At 37.0% G+C, this 15,985-nt stretch overlaps 1 protein-coding gene across 4 annotated transcripts in view; it reads left to right on the top strand.

The window, feature by feature from the left end:
- The window catches only part of LOC126354590 (enolase-like), a 118,095-nt gene that overhangs the window by 11,399 nt on the left and 90,711 nt on the right, over nt 1-15,985 (top strand). For 2 of the 4 annotated variants that reach the window (XM_050004341.1, XM_050004339.1), the window contains exons 2-3: nt 6,309-6,408; nt 6,553-6,729. In XM_050004341.1, coding sequence (XP_049860298.1) covers nt 6,346-6,408; nt 6,553-6,729 — 240 coding nt within the window. In that variant the 5' untranslated portion in view covers nt 6,309-6,345. Of the gene's footprint in view, nt 1-6,292; nt 6,409-6,552; nt 6,730-15,985 lie in introns of all 4 variants that reach the window. The other 2 variants (XM_050004342.1, XM_050004340.1) reach the window with 1 other exon arrangement.

The following is a 15,985-nucleotide window of genomic DNA, read 5'->3' as shown; positions in this document are numbered from 1 at the left end:
TTGCTGTAGACTTTCCTTCCCAGGTAAGCATTTTACAATATCCCCATACCTTCATATTCTGTTTTACCGTGACTGGTTGCAAAATATTATTACTGGGGTTTGAGTTAAGTTTTTCTGATGCAAAGACAGATCATTAAATTGTTTTTATACTGGCAAGCACAACCATTACTAAAGTAGTGAATGTTTGTCACATGTGAGTAGTTGCCTTTTGGAAACGTTGTTACTGTGTTTTGGATGTCATATACCATAGACACATCATGTTGAAGGTCATCAGAAATAATGCATAGAGGTAAAACAAGTTTTTCATAACTTGCATCCCTGCAGTAAATCATGACAGGATGAATAGTGCATGAATCTGAAGCGCAGTGGTAACTGTAATCTTACCCTCCCACCACATATCACCATTAAAGTCACATTCCTTGCACAAATCTTGAAAATTATGAGAGGAGTAAGATTACAAAAAAAGAACATTTCTACTTATCTTCATTATCTCATTGTTGTTGTCGATGGCTCAAAGTCTTGTCTCGGAGTATTTCTTACAGGTGAAAATTTCGGTTTCTTAGGTTTGTGATGACAAAATAACCATTGAAAAGTTGTCTGTTAGTATGAATATATTTTTATTTTATCACATTCTTCTAAATCACACTGACTTCAAAATTTCCACGTTCAAAAAACCAATAATTACATTGTTGTTGACAAGTTTAGCAAAATACATCTGTTTCCATCAGAGGCAATGCCCCCCACTACTTACATTCTGTGGTGTTCACATTACTCCGAAGAGTTTACAAAGCAAAAGAGTTAACAAAACAATAGATGAATCATCGCTAAAATGTTTCATTATTTTATAAATTAATCCAGAAATGAATTTAAAAATTAGTGTTATATAGTGCAATTAATAATATGGATTTTAAGTATGCCACAAATTTTGTAGTTTCAAATATTGTCAAAAGAAGAGTAATTTTAACTGTTAGTACATATTGATTGTAACACATTAATTTCTTTTTTATACATTTTAGCCTGAAATATTATACATCATATACAAAATCGTGTGAATTCTTTTAGTGAAACAGCTGAGTTAATTTTAACCTATGCAAGCATACATAGCTTACAAGATATCCATTATCTCTATGAAAAGAAAAGGTAATGTTGGAGGAGGATGATTCAGTACATAACCTTGAACCTGTTGTTTTTTTTATGAAAGCATAGTTTTCATTGACATCTATGACTGCTGTGTGTGATTAAGCCATTCCCCTTTTCATTTCTTTTTTTCCTTTTTTATTTTTTATTTTCTTTTTTAAATATCTTTGTCTTGGCTATCTACTAATGTGGTATTAAGTTGTTCAGATGCCCCAGAAAACTCCCTAAGTGAGCTCGAGCACCATACCATTTGAGTTCAGTCAGTTGAAACCCACTGACTGTACTCGACTGAATCTTGTTCATCATTATCCTCAAATTTTGATTGTAAAAGGGCTCAAATTTGTCCCATGTCTGTCATCAAGTTCTACTGTAAAACCCTTCTCTTTGAATAATTGTTGAGTTATATGAACAGAATTATCAGATACATTGAATGTCTAGAATATTTTTCTCCTAGACCACTGGAGCACAGCAGGAATTGTCAGCATCTAAATCTGTTGTTTTTTTCATGATGTAGTGAGTAAATTCATTTTTAATTAAATCAATAGGCTCGTTCATAAATTCAGATTTTTTCCCCAAACTTATTTCCAAGTCATTTTTTCCTCAGATAATTAATCAATTTCCAAAACAATTTGAATTTTTTATTTTACATTTTCATGTAGGTATTCTTTGTAATTTTCATGGGAGGACTCAAGCACATGGCTTACCACTAACAGTACTTTTCTGTAATTGAAATACTTTGTCAGGTGGTAATCTGACATCTGCTACCTCATCTTTGGCATTTAAAATAGCTTCAGTACTACACTCATCAATTTTAATTTTTTACTTTATTTGAAGTAGCTGTTTCCTGCAAGATGTTCACAGTTTTTGACGTGGTTCTAATTTGTAGCCCTTTGAAAAAAAGAAATCTGCTCTGCTCTATGGCTGAAATACAAAGCTTTTTACTATTTTTAAATTGATGATTTGTATTTCTTCAAAGGGCTACAACCAATCTTTTGTAAAAATTCATCCTTTTGCAGAAACCTACATTGATGGTGCACACAAATAGTTTTTAAATTGACACCAGCTTCCATTTGCACTTTTAAGATACTTAAATTAGTTTCAAATAGTTCTTCAATAGACTGTATGGCTTTTTGTTTGATATACTTTAATAAATGACAATTACTGTCAGTAACTACCTGACACTGCATTTCTCCATTACACAGCAAATTTTAAAAATGTTTAAAAACACTATAACTATTTACACTTATCACAATAATTATTGTCCACTGTATTATTTAGAAGCTGATATCAATTGTTGGGTGAAGAGTGTCATTCACAGCAATTTTCACACTGTTGTAATATCTAGAAAAGAAACAAAATTTGACCAACATCTTTTTCCTTCTATCAGAAACTGAAGAATTACTTACTAAAATAGTTGAGCTATACTCACCTGTACACACTACAAGGGAATGTTATTCAACAGTTTACAGAAATAAGGTAACAACGGTATGATTCTGTGTACTTCTACAAAGCTTCGACATTATTGATTCCATAACTCATGCAGAAAGAAGCAGTAGATAGTTCAATGCATTACATAATCAAAGTTCATGCCTTCACGTTAAGCAAAGTGTTTAATTTTATTTTTGTTACACATTACTTTTACTTTTGAAGGATAGCAAGATTGACATTGTTAAACAAAACAAGGGTAAACTCAGCAACTCTACACACTGTGGGTAAACATGTGAGTTTTGTTAATAGTTTTTGTATGTGAAGTAATAAACAACAAATGAGTGAAAACTCATTAATTTTAGTTTCTTATTTGATAGAGTACATCTTTTAGAAGAGGAATATAAAAAAAGAGTTATTCGATTATCCTTTTCCCTTTCAGTGATATTGCTGTTAGCATGGGTACTGTATTTGGTTTTTTTTTTAAAAAAAGTGAAAACTGCAATTAAAGATTTTTTACAGCCATGATGTTTTAATTAACATTTCTCTGAACTCTATATGTTGATGCATGCGCAAATAAAATTGTATCAGCATTTGTTGGTAAATAAGGAAGAAATAAATTATTTTGTATATTTGGACACACTGTATTTTCTTCACTTGGCAACCAAAATCTGTTAAATTTCAACAACTTCAAAACGCTACAAAATCTAAATGGTTTGAGACAGCACAGAAATATTTTGGTTCCTTAATTAGATTAAAAAAAGGGAACAAATATGCCAAGTTACATCAAAACCTGAGACAATATCTGTCAGTTGTTATTTTCTGATTGATTTGTCATGGAATGACGCAGTAATGCCCAAGCATTTTCTTGCTGCAGTGCAGTACCCATGCTCTGAAACAAATACCAATACATAAATTTTATTGGTTTCAGACATATTTGAATTTAAAGTCCAAAATCAGTCAACTTCATCTCATTTTATGGTATCCCAATTACTAGTTGAAGGATTTACGTCTCCTCCAATGACGAGAATATGACTGGCGAATATATGTAGCCTATTAAAAAGACGAAGTTTCACTAAAGCTTTTGATTACATTTGGCGGTGTTATGTTTGACAATAGAAGAATCCAATTTTAAGTTCATATCCACCCTTGCTGCTGAGACTTTGCTTAACAGTCTTACATGGTAGCTTCAGTCTCTATGTTGCTGGACTTGAATTTCTTGTCTAGTGAAATGAATACATACCTACAGTTGCCCTCAGCGTATCCTTTTGATATACATATAGATTTATGCTAAAAACCTTATTGCTGTCAATTTAAGGTTTTAACCAGTTCTGTGTATCTGGTATTATGTGAGCTCCACTACTGTTTAGTGTTTCTGACTCTGGAATTTTAATTGTCTCATATGTGGATAGCATTTCTTTGGATCTTACACCAATAATATAGTGTCTCCTACAGCTGTCATTACACGGACTGGATGAAGAGTCACCTAACCTAAAAAGCTTCTGTTCAGAACCAGAGGGCTACGATCAGCTCTGGGGATAATGTAGCAGCTTCAGTGAAATTCTGTTGAGATGAGCTGGTCTATTGCCATCCTCTCTAGTAGTTGGTAGAGCCCAGACAGCAAGAATTGATCATTCCAGTGTGTACCACAAACTGCAGTTTATTACATCTTGATCCCTTAGTGGCTGCCAGGACAGCTGAATGTGGCCTCCTGAAATACACACAGAATGTAGAAGATGATCCTTCCCATCCTTTGCTGCCATTTGCCCAAGGGAAACTACTATTTTACATTTTAATGGTGTTGCCGTCATTAGACTGTAACAATTTTTATTTTATTGTTATACAATCCAAATTTTGACATTAGGCCATTTTTCAAGTACAAAAACTTATTTATATGTAAAGATAAAGATATTTCATAGTAAATCAACAGTTGTGAGCTACAGTTGTATATTCTCCAAATCTGGACTTTTCGGATAATCATTTCCCATATTGGAGCATAGGTACTAATTTGATAGTGCAATATTTTCACCTTTTCTGGCTGCCAGCCATTCAGTGCTGCTACATAAGTCTGCTAGCAAACGTAACTCATTAAATTCAAGACAAAAAGTAAGCTTCGAAGAATCAATAAATTTATCCCAGACTCTTCTCTCATTGTAACATACACCACTTTCTTCGGTGCTGTTGTTACAGCTCTGAAAGGTAATTAGCAATCCTCTTTAATGTAATGTATCATAAAATTATTTATATGTCAAAATTGTTTATATGTCAAAATACAATTAAGATTTTGTACTTGACATATCAATAATATTTTGTATTTGAAAATGGCCTAAGGCTGAAATCTGGATTGTTTAACAATAAAATAAAAATTATTACAGTCAAATGGTGACAGCATCATTCAAAAAATTTACCATGACTGTCACTTCAGCCGAAATAAAAATTATATACCATTTACCAAATGTTTGAATTCTTAATGACTAACAGAAGCCTATACTTTTCTGTTTGCTTCCCTCTGCCATGGGACACAGCAGACTTCTCTGCAGGTTAAGTGTGACCCAATTGCTGTGTCACTTTCAGTGGGAAATAGCACCTCAGATCTGTTGGTAAGTGGGGCAAATGTAGTACTCTGAATTTTTCCTGGTTGCTGCTTACCTGTTTCTTCTTAATCTCAAAACAAAATTTCTATGAGCTCAGCCCCTCCAGATCAAGGTCCTGGATTTGGCTCCTGACTCGATCCGCACACTCTAATTGCCAAGTAATGCCAGATCTTTTTTAGTCAGGAGGTAGTATCCAAAGAGAGGATAGTACCTGAGATATCTTTGGTATTTCTGTTAAACAACTCTTGGTAGTTGCCCAACACACCCTTTTAATGCAGCTTCCATTCACTTGTCAACAGTCAGGGTGACTTTTAGCTACTTGCAAACAGCAACTAATTCATTTGGTTGGTGCAATTTTGATCTGGGTAGTAAACAAATACTGGCAACTTTAAATTAACTTTGCTTATTCCCTGTTAATTTCATGACACATTACATTAATGAGGACTGCAAATTCCCCTTCATAGGTGAAGCAGCATTGCTCAAGAAAGTGGTGTATGTTACAATGAGAGAAAAACATGGGATAATTGATTCTTCGAAGCTTACTTTTTGTCTCGTCTTTTATGAGGTTGTGTTTGTTAGCAGACTTACGTAAGACTGCTGAAAGTTGACAGCCAGAAAAGGTGAAACTATTGCACTATTGCATGAGTACCTACACTCCAATAAGGGAAATGATTTTCCAAAAAGTCCAAGTTTGCAGAATACACAACTGCAGCACATAAATGTTGATTTACTATGAAATACCTTATGCATAATCCTTGTAAGCTTCCAGTAACTCTCAGAAAGCACCTTTACTCAAAGACACACACTGAAATTAGAGGAAATGGTTATCTAAACAAGGATGCTGTTGCCAAAATTTCTAGGAAACACAGATGTAGTTTACGACTGACAATACAGTAGCAGTTTTGCATGTCACTCAAAAATGTCCCAGATTCCCTTCTATATGGCAGTACACAAATATCTTAACATATTCAGTGAAATGTGAAGTACAAATGACACGAATGGTAAAGTGTAAGAAGCTTGAGTTTTGAATTGCACCTGTCTTTACACAAGGAGCCTACACATTTGTGAATATTTCATTTGAAATTACAACAGCTGTCTGTACATTTTTGAATATTATTTGTGTGATCTGATTGCAGAATGATGATGTTTCAGCTGTTTACTGACATAAGCAAATAAATTTTGCATCAGTATGCCTCTTCAGAATTGCTATGCAAGACAGATTTTTGACTCAAGAGGAAATCCTACAGTTGAGGTACATGAAATGAGGTAGTTTTGCAATAATTTTTCTTTGTGAATTAATCTTGTAGGCTAGTTATTGCCTTTATGCTGAATGTGAAGAAATTATGCATTTTTATATTACTGAATACATTTTTCTTTTCAATTTATTTTTTAATAGGTGGACTTGTTGACAGATCAAGGTCTGTTCCGTGCCGCTGTTCCATCAGGGGCAAGTACAGGTGTTCATGAAGCCTTGGAACTTAGAGATGAGGAGAAAAACAATTACATGGGCAAAGGAGTTAGGACTGCTGTTGACAACATTAACAAAATCATTTGGCCTGCACTTTCCAAATCGGTACTGTTGTAGCCCTTATTCTAATACAATGTGACATATTACCAGCTTTCAGTCAATTCATGGTTTTCTGAGAAAGAATAAACCTTGGCTAAACAAGTTATGGAAGGTGTTTCTAATTGCTGTTTAGTATCACTAGAAATAAGGACTTGTATTCCAAACATAGGGTGAAAAAGGAGGTATAAACAATCTGAAGGTTGTCATGGACACCACAGGTATGATCTCATTGGAAATGGTATGTTCCTGTTGTCTCCTATCACTTCTGAACTGATGTGTCAGGATATTTATGGAAGGACCTACAGTTTGATGTGAACTACAAATCATGTTACAACTTGGTATTTTTCTATTAATAGATCATTGTCAGAGGTGACGGAAGCAAAAAATCACAGAAAAGTCCTAGGACTAATTGAGGATTGAACCATAGACCTTTCCCATTGTGCTATATGTTTAATTTAAAGTGTCATCAGTCAATAAATATCCACAAAGCAGAAAAATTTAATATTTAAACACAAACGGAACTGTTAAGAAGTATTAGTCTGACTCTTGAAATTAAAAGATCAACTCATCAAGGTTGCCCATAATACTGAGGAATTGTCAACAGACCCTCTTCATTTTCTCAACAAATGTTCTGAGTGTGGGAAATACTTTCCTCACAAACCTTGCACACGTAGCCCAGTGGTACACTAGTACATGTGGGCATTAGCTGGAAAAAAAGGCAAATATGACATGGAAACTACTTCTGATTTTTCAGTTCCTTTATTGGAACAGGACACAATTACATAAAAATTAATTTGGGACATTACCAAAGCAAAATTACATAGCAATAAAAATGGACCCAGTGGATATGATTCCAGTAGCACACAGTAACCTCACAGAATTGAAGTTTCAGCAAGTGACAAGTAAAAGTGTCAACAGTTATGCACGACTACTCCCTAACTTTCAAATAAAAGGAAGGAAAACTTACGGGCATGGGAGTTGTAGACTGGCAATCAGGTGACATACGGCACACTATCCACTGTGATGCACCCATTCCTGAGAATTCTGTGATACAGAAGTAGCCTATTGATCCTGTGAAACTGTTGGGGGTGGCATGAGAAACATCAATCTAAAATTGGTCCATATGAACAAAATTCTAATGCTCTACCACTAGCACTCATCAAGGCTTTTGCAGATGTCTGCAATCATTGTTCAGGTGAAGCATGTGATTTAGACTCAGCAGTGTCGTCTTCTCTGTAGCTGTACATGTCCAGAATGCAGTCACTGTGCCTTGTGGCAAGTCTCATGTAAAACACTATCTCACTTAAGTGAGCACGTCAATCATTCAGCATTGGCATGGGAAGTGCTAGTCAGGGAGTTGTTTCCATTGCATGCTTCTCTCCAGGAAAAACCCCAGAGCTGCCACAAGGCAGTGCATGGTGGAGAGAGATTTCACTACATTGGTCCGCTTTGCTCACAGCCGATCCAAGTCGTCTGCTGTTGTTATCTGCTGAAGGTAAAAGGTGGTGAGTATGCATGCACTGCAGCATGTCGCCACATGTATATGATTTGAATTAACCAAATAAATGGTTAATATGTTCTTCTATGATATGTTGGGTGAAGGTGTGCTATGCAGTTAATAGGTAGAGATGTTGTAAACACCACTGAACATTTATTTAAACACTTAACTTGACATAAGCAATGGAAAGGACAGGTTGGAATATTAACAGTTATGAAAAGAATGGATTTCTTCACACATTAAATATGACACATCGAGTCGCAGACAAGTACAATGAAAAGACTGTTGCATACTGAGCTTTAGGCCAAATCCTTCTTCAGAAAAGAAAGGAAAACACACATATACACACAAGCAGACACACTTCATGCACATATGACCACTATCTCTGGCCGCCGTAGCCAGTGTTTTATTGGTGGATGTGATATGCTACTCCAAACTTTGCTGCCAGTAGCTAGTAGCATCCCTGCCAGTAGCTTGCAGCATCCCTGCCAGGCATCACAGCAATTGCCCAGATTGATTATATATTTTCCCCTCTCCTGGCCAATACAGGGAAGGATGCTTGGTGTGAGAGTTCAAAGTGTTTTTAGCACTGTATGGCACAGGTAGGCTGCTGATAGTGAGTGGTTGACCATCTTCTGCTCCATGTCATCCCTTGAAGGGAGAAGGCAGTGGAGACGCTGGCAAAGTAGGGCATTTCCATTGGTGTGGGCATTGTCTCAGAGTGGGATGTTTGGACAGCTGGTCAGAAACCCTCGGAAGGGCAGTTCCTGGTTGGCCTGAGGGCTCATTGGTGGTGCTGACCATGGTTGTTCTTGGAATGTGGTGGCAAGAGCTGGTGGAATCTGGTGCAGACAGTTCCAATATAGCTGATTCCACTGTTTTTGTAGTTGACACCAGTTGTTGCAACCATCACCATTTGATGGGCTGATGAAACATTATGGGTTTTCAGATTCAGCCTGTTGTGGCACCAAACATGCTGCCCTAGTTGGAGTGCTAACTTTTCCTCATCTAACTCTAGTGGAGGAACAGCAGAGTGAGGTGCATCCATTGAGAGCTGAGAGGTGCCATGAAGCACCTTGGCTGGATTGCACCTGTTGATGAGTGTTGCTAGAAAACAATTGAAATTCCCTTCAGAAGTAGCCACGCATAGTTGTTTAAGTTTTTGAGTTTTAAAAATATGCAGACACCTTCCCATAGTGCCATTGAATGTAAACTAAAATATAGGCTTTTTTACATGATTGATGCCACTGTGGATACTGATGTGCTTAAAGGCATTTACCATGAACTGTGACCCACTGTCAGTAATAAGGGTACAATGGATATCATCTTCAGTAGAGTGTTGGATTTCATGATAGTATGCATATCTGGGCTGATTTCACATGCAGAGGTGTCAGTTGCTATAACTGAGATCACACCTTGTTGATATGTTGCTAGACATGGTGCTTATGTAAGGTTTTTAGTCGCTTAAATGCCTGTTGACAGGCCTGGGATCAATCGGATTTGGTGCCTTTTCTCTAATAAATTAAAGGACGTGAGATCTTGGTGCTCAAAAGGATTACTCAAGAATAATAACTGATTTTACCCACAGACACTCACAAGTCTTTGCTTAGTTGGAGACTTTTTTTGCTTTCTGTGTGGGTGGCTGTCAGTTGGAAGTAAATAATCAACATTTGGAAAGACTATATTTAAGGCCACACTGTGAAAGTCTGTGAAATGTAAGTGCAAATTTCACAGATGTTCAATGTTTGTTTTACATGTGATGATAATATTATCTAGTCAATTTACACACTGTGGAATATCTTGTTAGATTGTTCGGTGTGTCTTTGTCTTTGTTCATATCGGTTTAGGCAGGCCAAGAAATAGTCTCAGATGTTACTGAACTAAACATGTGTTAACATTCAGGACAAAGCAATGGATCCTTATTTTTTGTTCTGCATCATAAAATTCCTGGCCTAAGGTGCAGGCCACTAAGGGGGTGCCTTGGGCAACATTCGTTACATATGTAAAATATTAAATATTTTGTTGCTCTTTTATTTTAAAGATAATAATTTTCTGATTATAAGAAAGATTTAATTGTGAGAGTCTTTTTGTTGTGCCTATCTGTGAGTCAGCTTCTCCACTGTATGGTTAGTAGTAACTTTCCTTCTCATAATATGTGATCTAGTGGCTAGCATTACTGTCTCTGGATCACGGCGTCCAGGGTTCGATTCCTGGCCAAGTTGGGGATTTTTATCTGCCTGGGGATTAAGTGTTTGTGTTGTCCTCATCATTTCATCATTATCATTATTCGTGACAGTTGCTAGATTGGACAGTGTAAAAAAATGGACTGTGTAAAATTGGGGACTTTATAGGGGTGCTGATGACCACGCAGTTGAGTGCCCCCCAGACCAAACATCACCATCATCATCATCCTTCTCATAATACTGTTATATTCCATCCTGGATTTTCCATTGCTTGATTTAATTTTCTGATTAAAATGATAACCTCAGTGAGAATTGAAAACTATCACATTACCTTCCATTGGGAATGTGGAATGTACTCAAAAACTGTGAGATGACATTCATTATGATGGAGAGCAGCAGTCAGTTGTTTCCTTTCTGGCTTTATTAAAGCAGATAAAGATTTTGGCTAGTAACTAGCCATTATTAATGCAGTATTTCAGATTTTTGGTATATGCCATTGTGTATTCAAAACCTGAATTACTGCACTGATCAGTTATTTCCTTTCTGGCTTTATTAAAGCAGATTGAGATTTTGGCTAGTAACTAGCCATTATCAATGTAATATTTCTGATTTTTGATACATGCCATAGTGTTTTCAAAACCTGAATTACTGCACTGATAATGACGAGTTACTAGCCGAAATCTGGATTTGCTTTAATAAAGCCAGAAAGGAAACAACCAATTGCTGCTCTCCATAATTTTGGATGAAAAATATTATTTTATTTTCAAAAATGCTAATCCCAAAAGATATATTTTTTTCTCTTTCCTGTTGTTCAGTACCATACAGTCCTAGAGTGCCTGAAAAGGAGAACTTCTACTTTTGAATTTAATTGGTTTTATAAAATCTTGAAAAATTTTCTATAAATTGAAGTAGTTTTGATTATATTTTTAGATATTAGTCTCATGACAAGAAAAATCTTGTATTATTTGACATAATATTCAAATTTTTCTTAAGGATTTGTCATAGACACAGCTTTCAAAAATACCAAAAGCTACCAAAACATGTATGCAAATTTCAAAATAAATAAGTTCCAAACAATAGCAATTTTGCGTACTCTACTTAGAACTGAAATTGTTAACTAAGTTGACCAAATATAAGTACAAATGGGTCAGTATCTTCCAATGACATTGAGTGACGCCTTCTGGTTGAAGCAACAGGAAATGGACCTACTCCTTCAAAATATTGTGAGTTGTGGCTGACTGCTGATGGTAGTGTTGATTTCTTGCCACTGGAGATCTATATCCAGCAAATGACCCATGTGGCTGTATGAAGTTGATGATGATTTTGTTTAACTCACAACTGATATGTATAATTAAATTGTAAAACAAATGTAATGAAGAAATGAGACATGAAAATTAAAGCACATATGTTGTTCATAAAATCTATAAACTAAAATCTGGGAGTTCTCCTTTTCAGACAATGTCAGTTCAATCCAGTATATTCTCATTGGTTCTCTGATCTATCCATCCAATCTTCAGCATTTTTCTGTAGCCCCACATTTCTATACTGCATACCATCCATATTTCACTTCAATGTGAGGCTATATTCCAGACATAAGTTCTGAAAAGATTAACTAGCATGTAAATTTAATTTAGATGTTACAATATTTCCCTCCTTTAGAAGCACTTACACAAAAATAAGCAAACTATGATTACGTAAATGGTGTAACAAAAGTGTGTGGCCAAACTTTCAGGAATCATTCTTGATGTGTAAAGGAAGAAAATGTTGCATGGAGATGTGTCCCGAAATGCTTTATTTCCATGTTATAGCTCAGTTTCCACATTTTGACATAGAGGAAAAGAACATTTCAGCACACTATGTAATGCTTTCCTAAATGAAATGTTCAGAATGTCCTCTATTTTTAAGGATTTCTGTAGCAATCAGCTGCTGATCTACATCTACTTCTTCATCATTGACCCCTGATGTGATGATATATCCCTAAAGAACTGCATATTGCTTCAGAATCTTCCACAGTATGACACGAGGACTTAGTATGTCTTATACTGGGTTTCTGTATATAACAGCCTTCAAATGCCCCCACAACTAACAGTCTAGTGAGTTATGATCCAGTGAGCATTGACGCCAATGAACTGGTCTGATCTGCCTCTTCCTATCCCTCTATCATGGAATCTGTTATTTATAAGCCTATGAAAATTAATACTGAAATGAGAAGCAGCTCCATTGTGTATGAAGTATATCACTCATGATGCCATATGCCCTAACAGAAAATATAAGAGTATTCTCTAAGAAAGCAGGGTACCTTTCTCAGCTGAGCATGGGTGGAAGAGCACAAGATCCTAACAAAAAGTCACCAACAATGCTGGCCCAATTGTTGACAGGAATTCTTTGTTGATGATGCAATTGCACAATTTCATGAGAATTTTCCACAGCCCATACATGGTGATCGTGAAATATCATAGTCTTATCACATCGAAATGAAACCTCATCCATGTAAATCACATTTGCGCTAAAGTGAGGGTTAGCACATTGTTGGATGAACCATTCACAGAAGTGTACCCACACGGGACTATAAGCCGCTGATCTACATCTACATCTACATGATTACTCTGCTATTCACAATAAAGTGCCTGGCAGTGGATTCAATTAACCACCTTCAAGCTGTCTCTCTACCATTCCACTCTTGAACGGCACGTGGGAAAACAAGTTTTTAAATTTTTCCATACAAGACCTGATTCCTCTTATTTTATCGTGTTGATCATTTCTCCCTATGTAGGTGGGTGCCAACAGAATGTTTTCGCAATTGGAGGAGACAACTGGTGATTGAAATTTCATGAGAAGATCCCATCACAATGAAAAATGCCTTTCTTTTAATGATTGCCACTCTAATTCACGTATCATGTCTGTGGCACAATCTCCCCTACTTCATGATAATACGAAACGAGCCATCCTTCTTTGAATTTTTTTGATGTCATCCATCAGTCTCACCTGATGTGGATCTCACACTGCACAGCAATACTCCAGAATAGGGTGGACAAGTGTGGTGTAAGCAGTCTTTTTAGTAGACATGTTGCACCTTATAAGTGTTCTGCCAGTGAATCGCAGTCTTTAGTTTGCTCTACCCACAACATTATCTATGTGATAGTTCCAATTTAGGTAATTTGTAATTGTAATCCCTAAGTATTTAGTTGAATTTACAGCCTTTAGATTTGTGTGACTTATCGCATTATCGAAATTTAGTGGATTTCTTTTAGTGCTCATGTGATTAACTTCACACTTTTCTTTATTGCCACTTTTCACACCATACTGATACCTTATCTACATCATTTTGCAATTCGTTTTGGTCATCTGATGACTTTACAAGACAGTAAATGACTGCATCATCTGCAAACAATCTAATTGGGCTACTCAGATTGCCTCCTATGTCATTAATATAGATCAGGAACTGTAGAGGGCCTGTAACCAGGAAACCCACCACCCGATGGCGCAAGTAAAGGAATCTGCAGCCTACATGGTCACAGGACTGCCTGAGCCTCTGAGTCAGACCCTCCACTTTGCTCTGCACCAAAGGACCACAGTAAGTACTGTTGATGATGCTGCAGATGGTGAGCTCTACCTTAATCTTGCAAGCAAGATATGGTCTTTACCATTTCTGCTAACTGCCCAAAACCAGAGAGAATCTCCTCTGATCCAAAGTGACACACATCATTGGTACCAAGATGGGCCACCACCAGCAGTTGGCTGCACCCTGTACTCTTCATGGCATCCGGAAGCACCCTTTCCTCATTTCGAATGACTCCCCTCAGGATGCACATAGAAACACATTGGCTTCCTTCCCCTACTTGGCAGCCATGTTTCTAGGAGGCCCCATTATGTGCCTAATGTTGGAGCTTCCAACTACCAGCAAATACACCTTCTGTGAGTGCCCAGATCTTGTAGGCTGAGAAGCTTCCTCTGGAATAGGGAGGATGACTGCATTCGGCTCAGAGGCTTCATCAGCCACATATAATGCCCGAAACCTCTTCGTCAAACAATTCGGGGAGGCCGTACGATCGGCCCCTCAGAAAGTCTTTCATTGCCTGCCAGACTTTGGAATGATCTCCCACTTGACGACAGTTGAGGGATCAACTTCAGTGCATGCAGTACCCTGAGTGGCCACAGCAGTGGACTGATTGGGGGACATGTGGGATGTGCTTGACGTCCCTCGCATACCCGCCTCTGACCCCCCACAGTGATGCCCCTTGGCAGTAGCCTCAAGGTGTGTGACAGAAGCCAACACAGCCTGGATCTTTGAGCAAAGGATCAACATCTCAGATCACATCTGTACACAGCAATCACAGTTCCTATCCATTACTGAAGCTGCTCCTGTTTGAAGATCAGAAAAATATGTAATAAACGAATGGTGTACTCAAATTATCACCAGTAGGAACTCACGGTGCTCTCTCACTGATGGTCTAACCAACACTGAAGTGTTCTAATCAAACAAAACAAAAGCTTGTACAATACGAGGTTCAATACAAGAGTCGATGACAAAGTGGTACTCTATGTTACAGTGCTATTAAAATAAGAGGTTGTGCCTAGGAAATAGTCAGACATGCAAGAATTTACAAAAATAAACTAGTAACTACACATAGTGCCTGCATGTGCTGTAAATTGTAGGGATACAGCAGGTTCTCCTATAGCACTCTCCAGACTGTCATGTGGTGAGCATTATTTTCAGTTAATTATCTTACACTGACACTCAGGCTGTTGTCAACTGCATGAAGAAGTTCTTTCTGCAGTTAGGTACACTCGTCCATTTAGCCTCCCACAGATGTGAGCAGTAGGCTTAAACTTGTCAGTTTCCTTAAGGTTGCTTCAAATGTCCTGCTCTTGGGGTACCATTGTTCTGGAAATCACTCCCAGTACAAACATTGAGCACCTTAGCCATTACATTTGCTAGCTCAAACAGCAAATGAGCATCTGCCAACCCCACGGTTGATTATACTTCCATTGAAGTGTACAGGAAACTAAGTCAATGATGGACACTAAACAGCTGATGCTCTGTGCTCATGTAGTCTGTGATGAACCCTAAACAGCTGATGCAAGTAGATCAGTGAGGTTAGTCACATGTATACACAAGCAAAGAAGTAAGTAATGTGTGAACATTACCTTTGTTGCATAGGAACAACAAAGTATGGTGGTGAAACTAAGAATAACAATTCACTGTACATTCTAACAAGACATAACCAAGAGGATATTCTCACATTTCCTGTAAGAAAATGTTTTATTTATTGCTGTTACATACAGTTTCTGTGTATTCTCCATAATTATATCTATTACTTCTACATAAAGACAAGTCATTATAACTAATAATCTTGAAAAGTACTTAACCAATATACTTTCAATTCTTACACATTAAACAGTCAGACATATGTAGGCTATATATGTTCTTCATGTACAGGGTGAGTCAAAAAGGGCTTTACAGCTTTGGAATGATATAGAAATTTATTGAGCTATATTACAGAATGGGTAGTTGTGTCATTATGTAGCAAACAACAAGTTTGATTCTCAAAGTGCATCAGTATGACATTCAGCCACCAGA

This window comes from Schistocerca gregaria, chromosome 3 (genome assembly GCF_023897955.1).
Source record: "Schistocerca gregaria isolate iqSchGreg1 chromosome 3, iqSchGreg1.2, whole genome shotgun sequence".
Lineage (NCBI taxonomy): Eukaryota > Metazoa > Arthropoda > Insecta > Orthoptera > Acrididae > Schistocerca > Schistocerca gregaria.
This window is presented reverse-complemented; position numbering and strand designations above follow the sequence as displayed.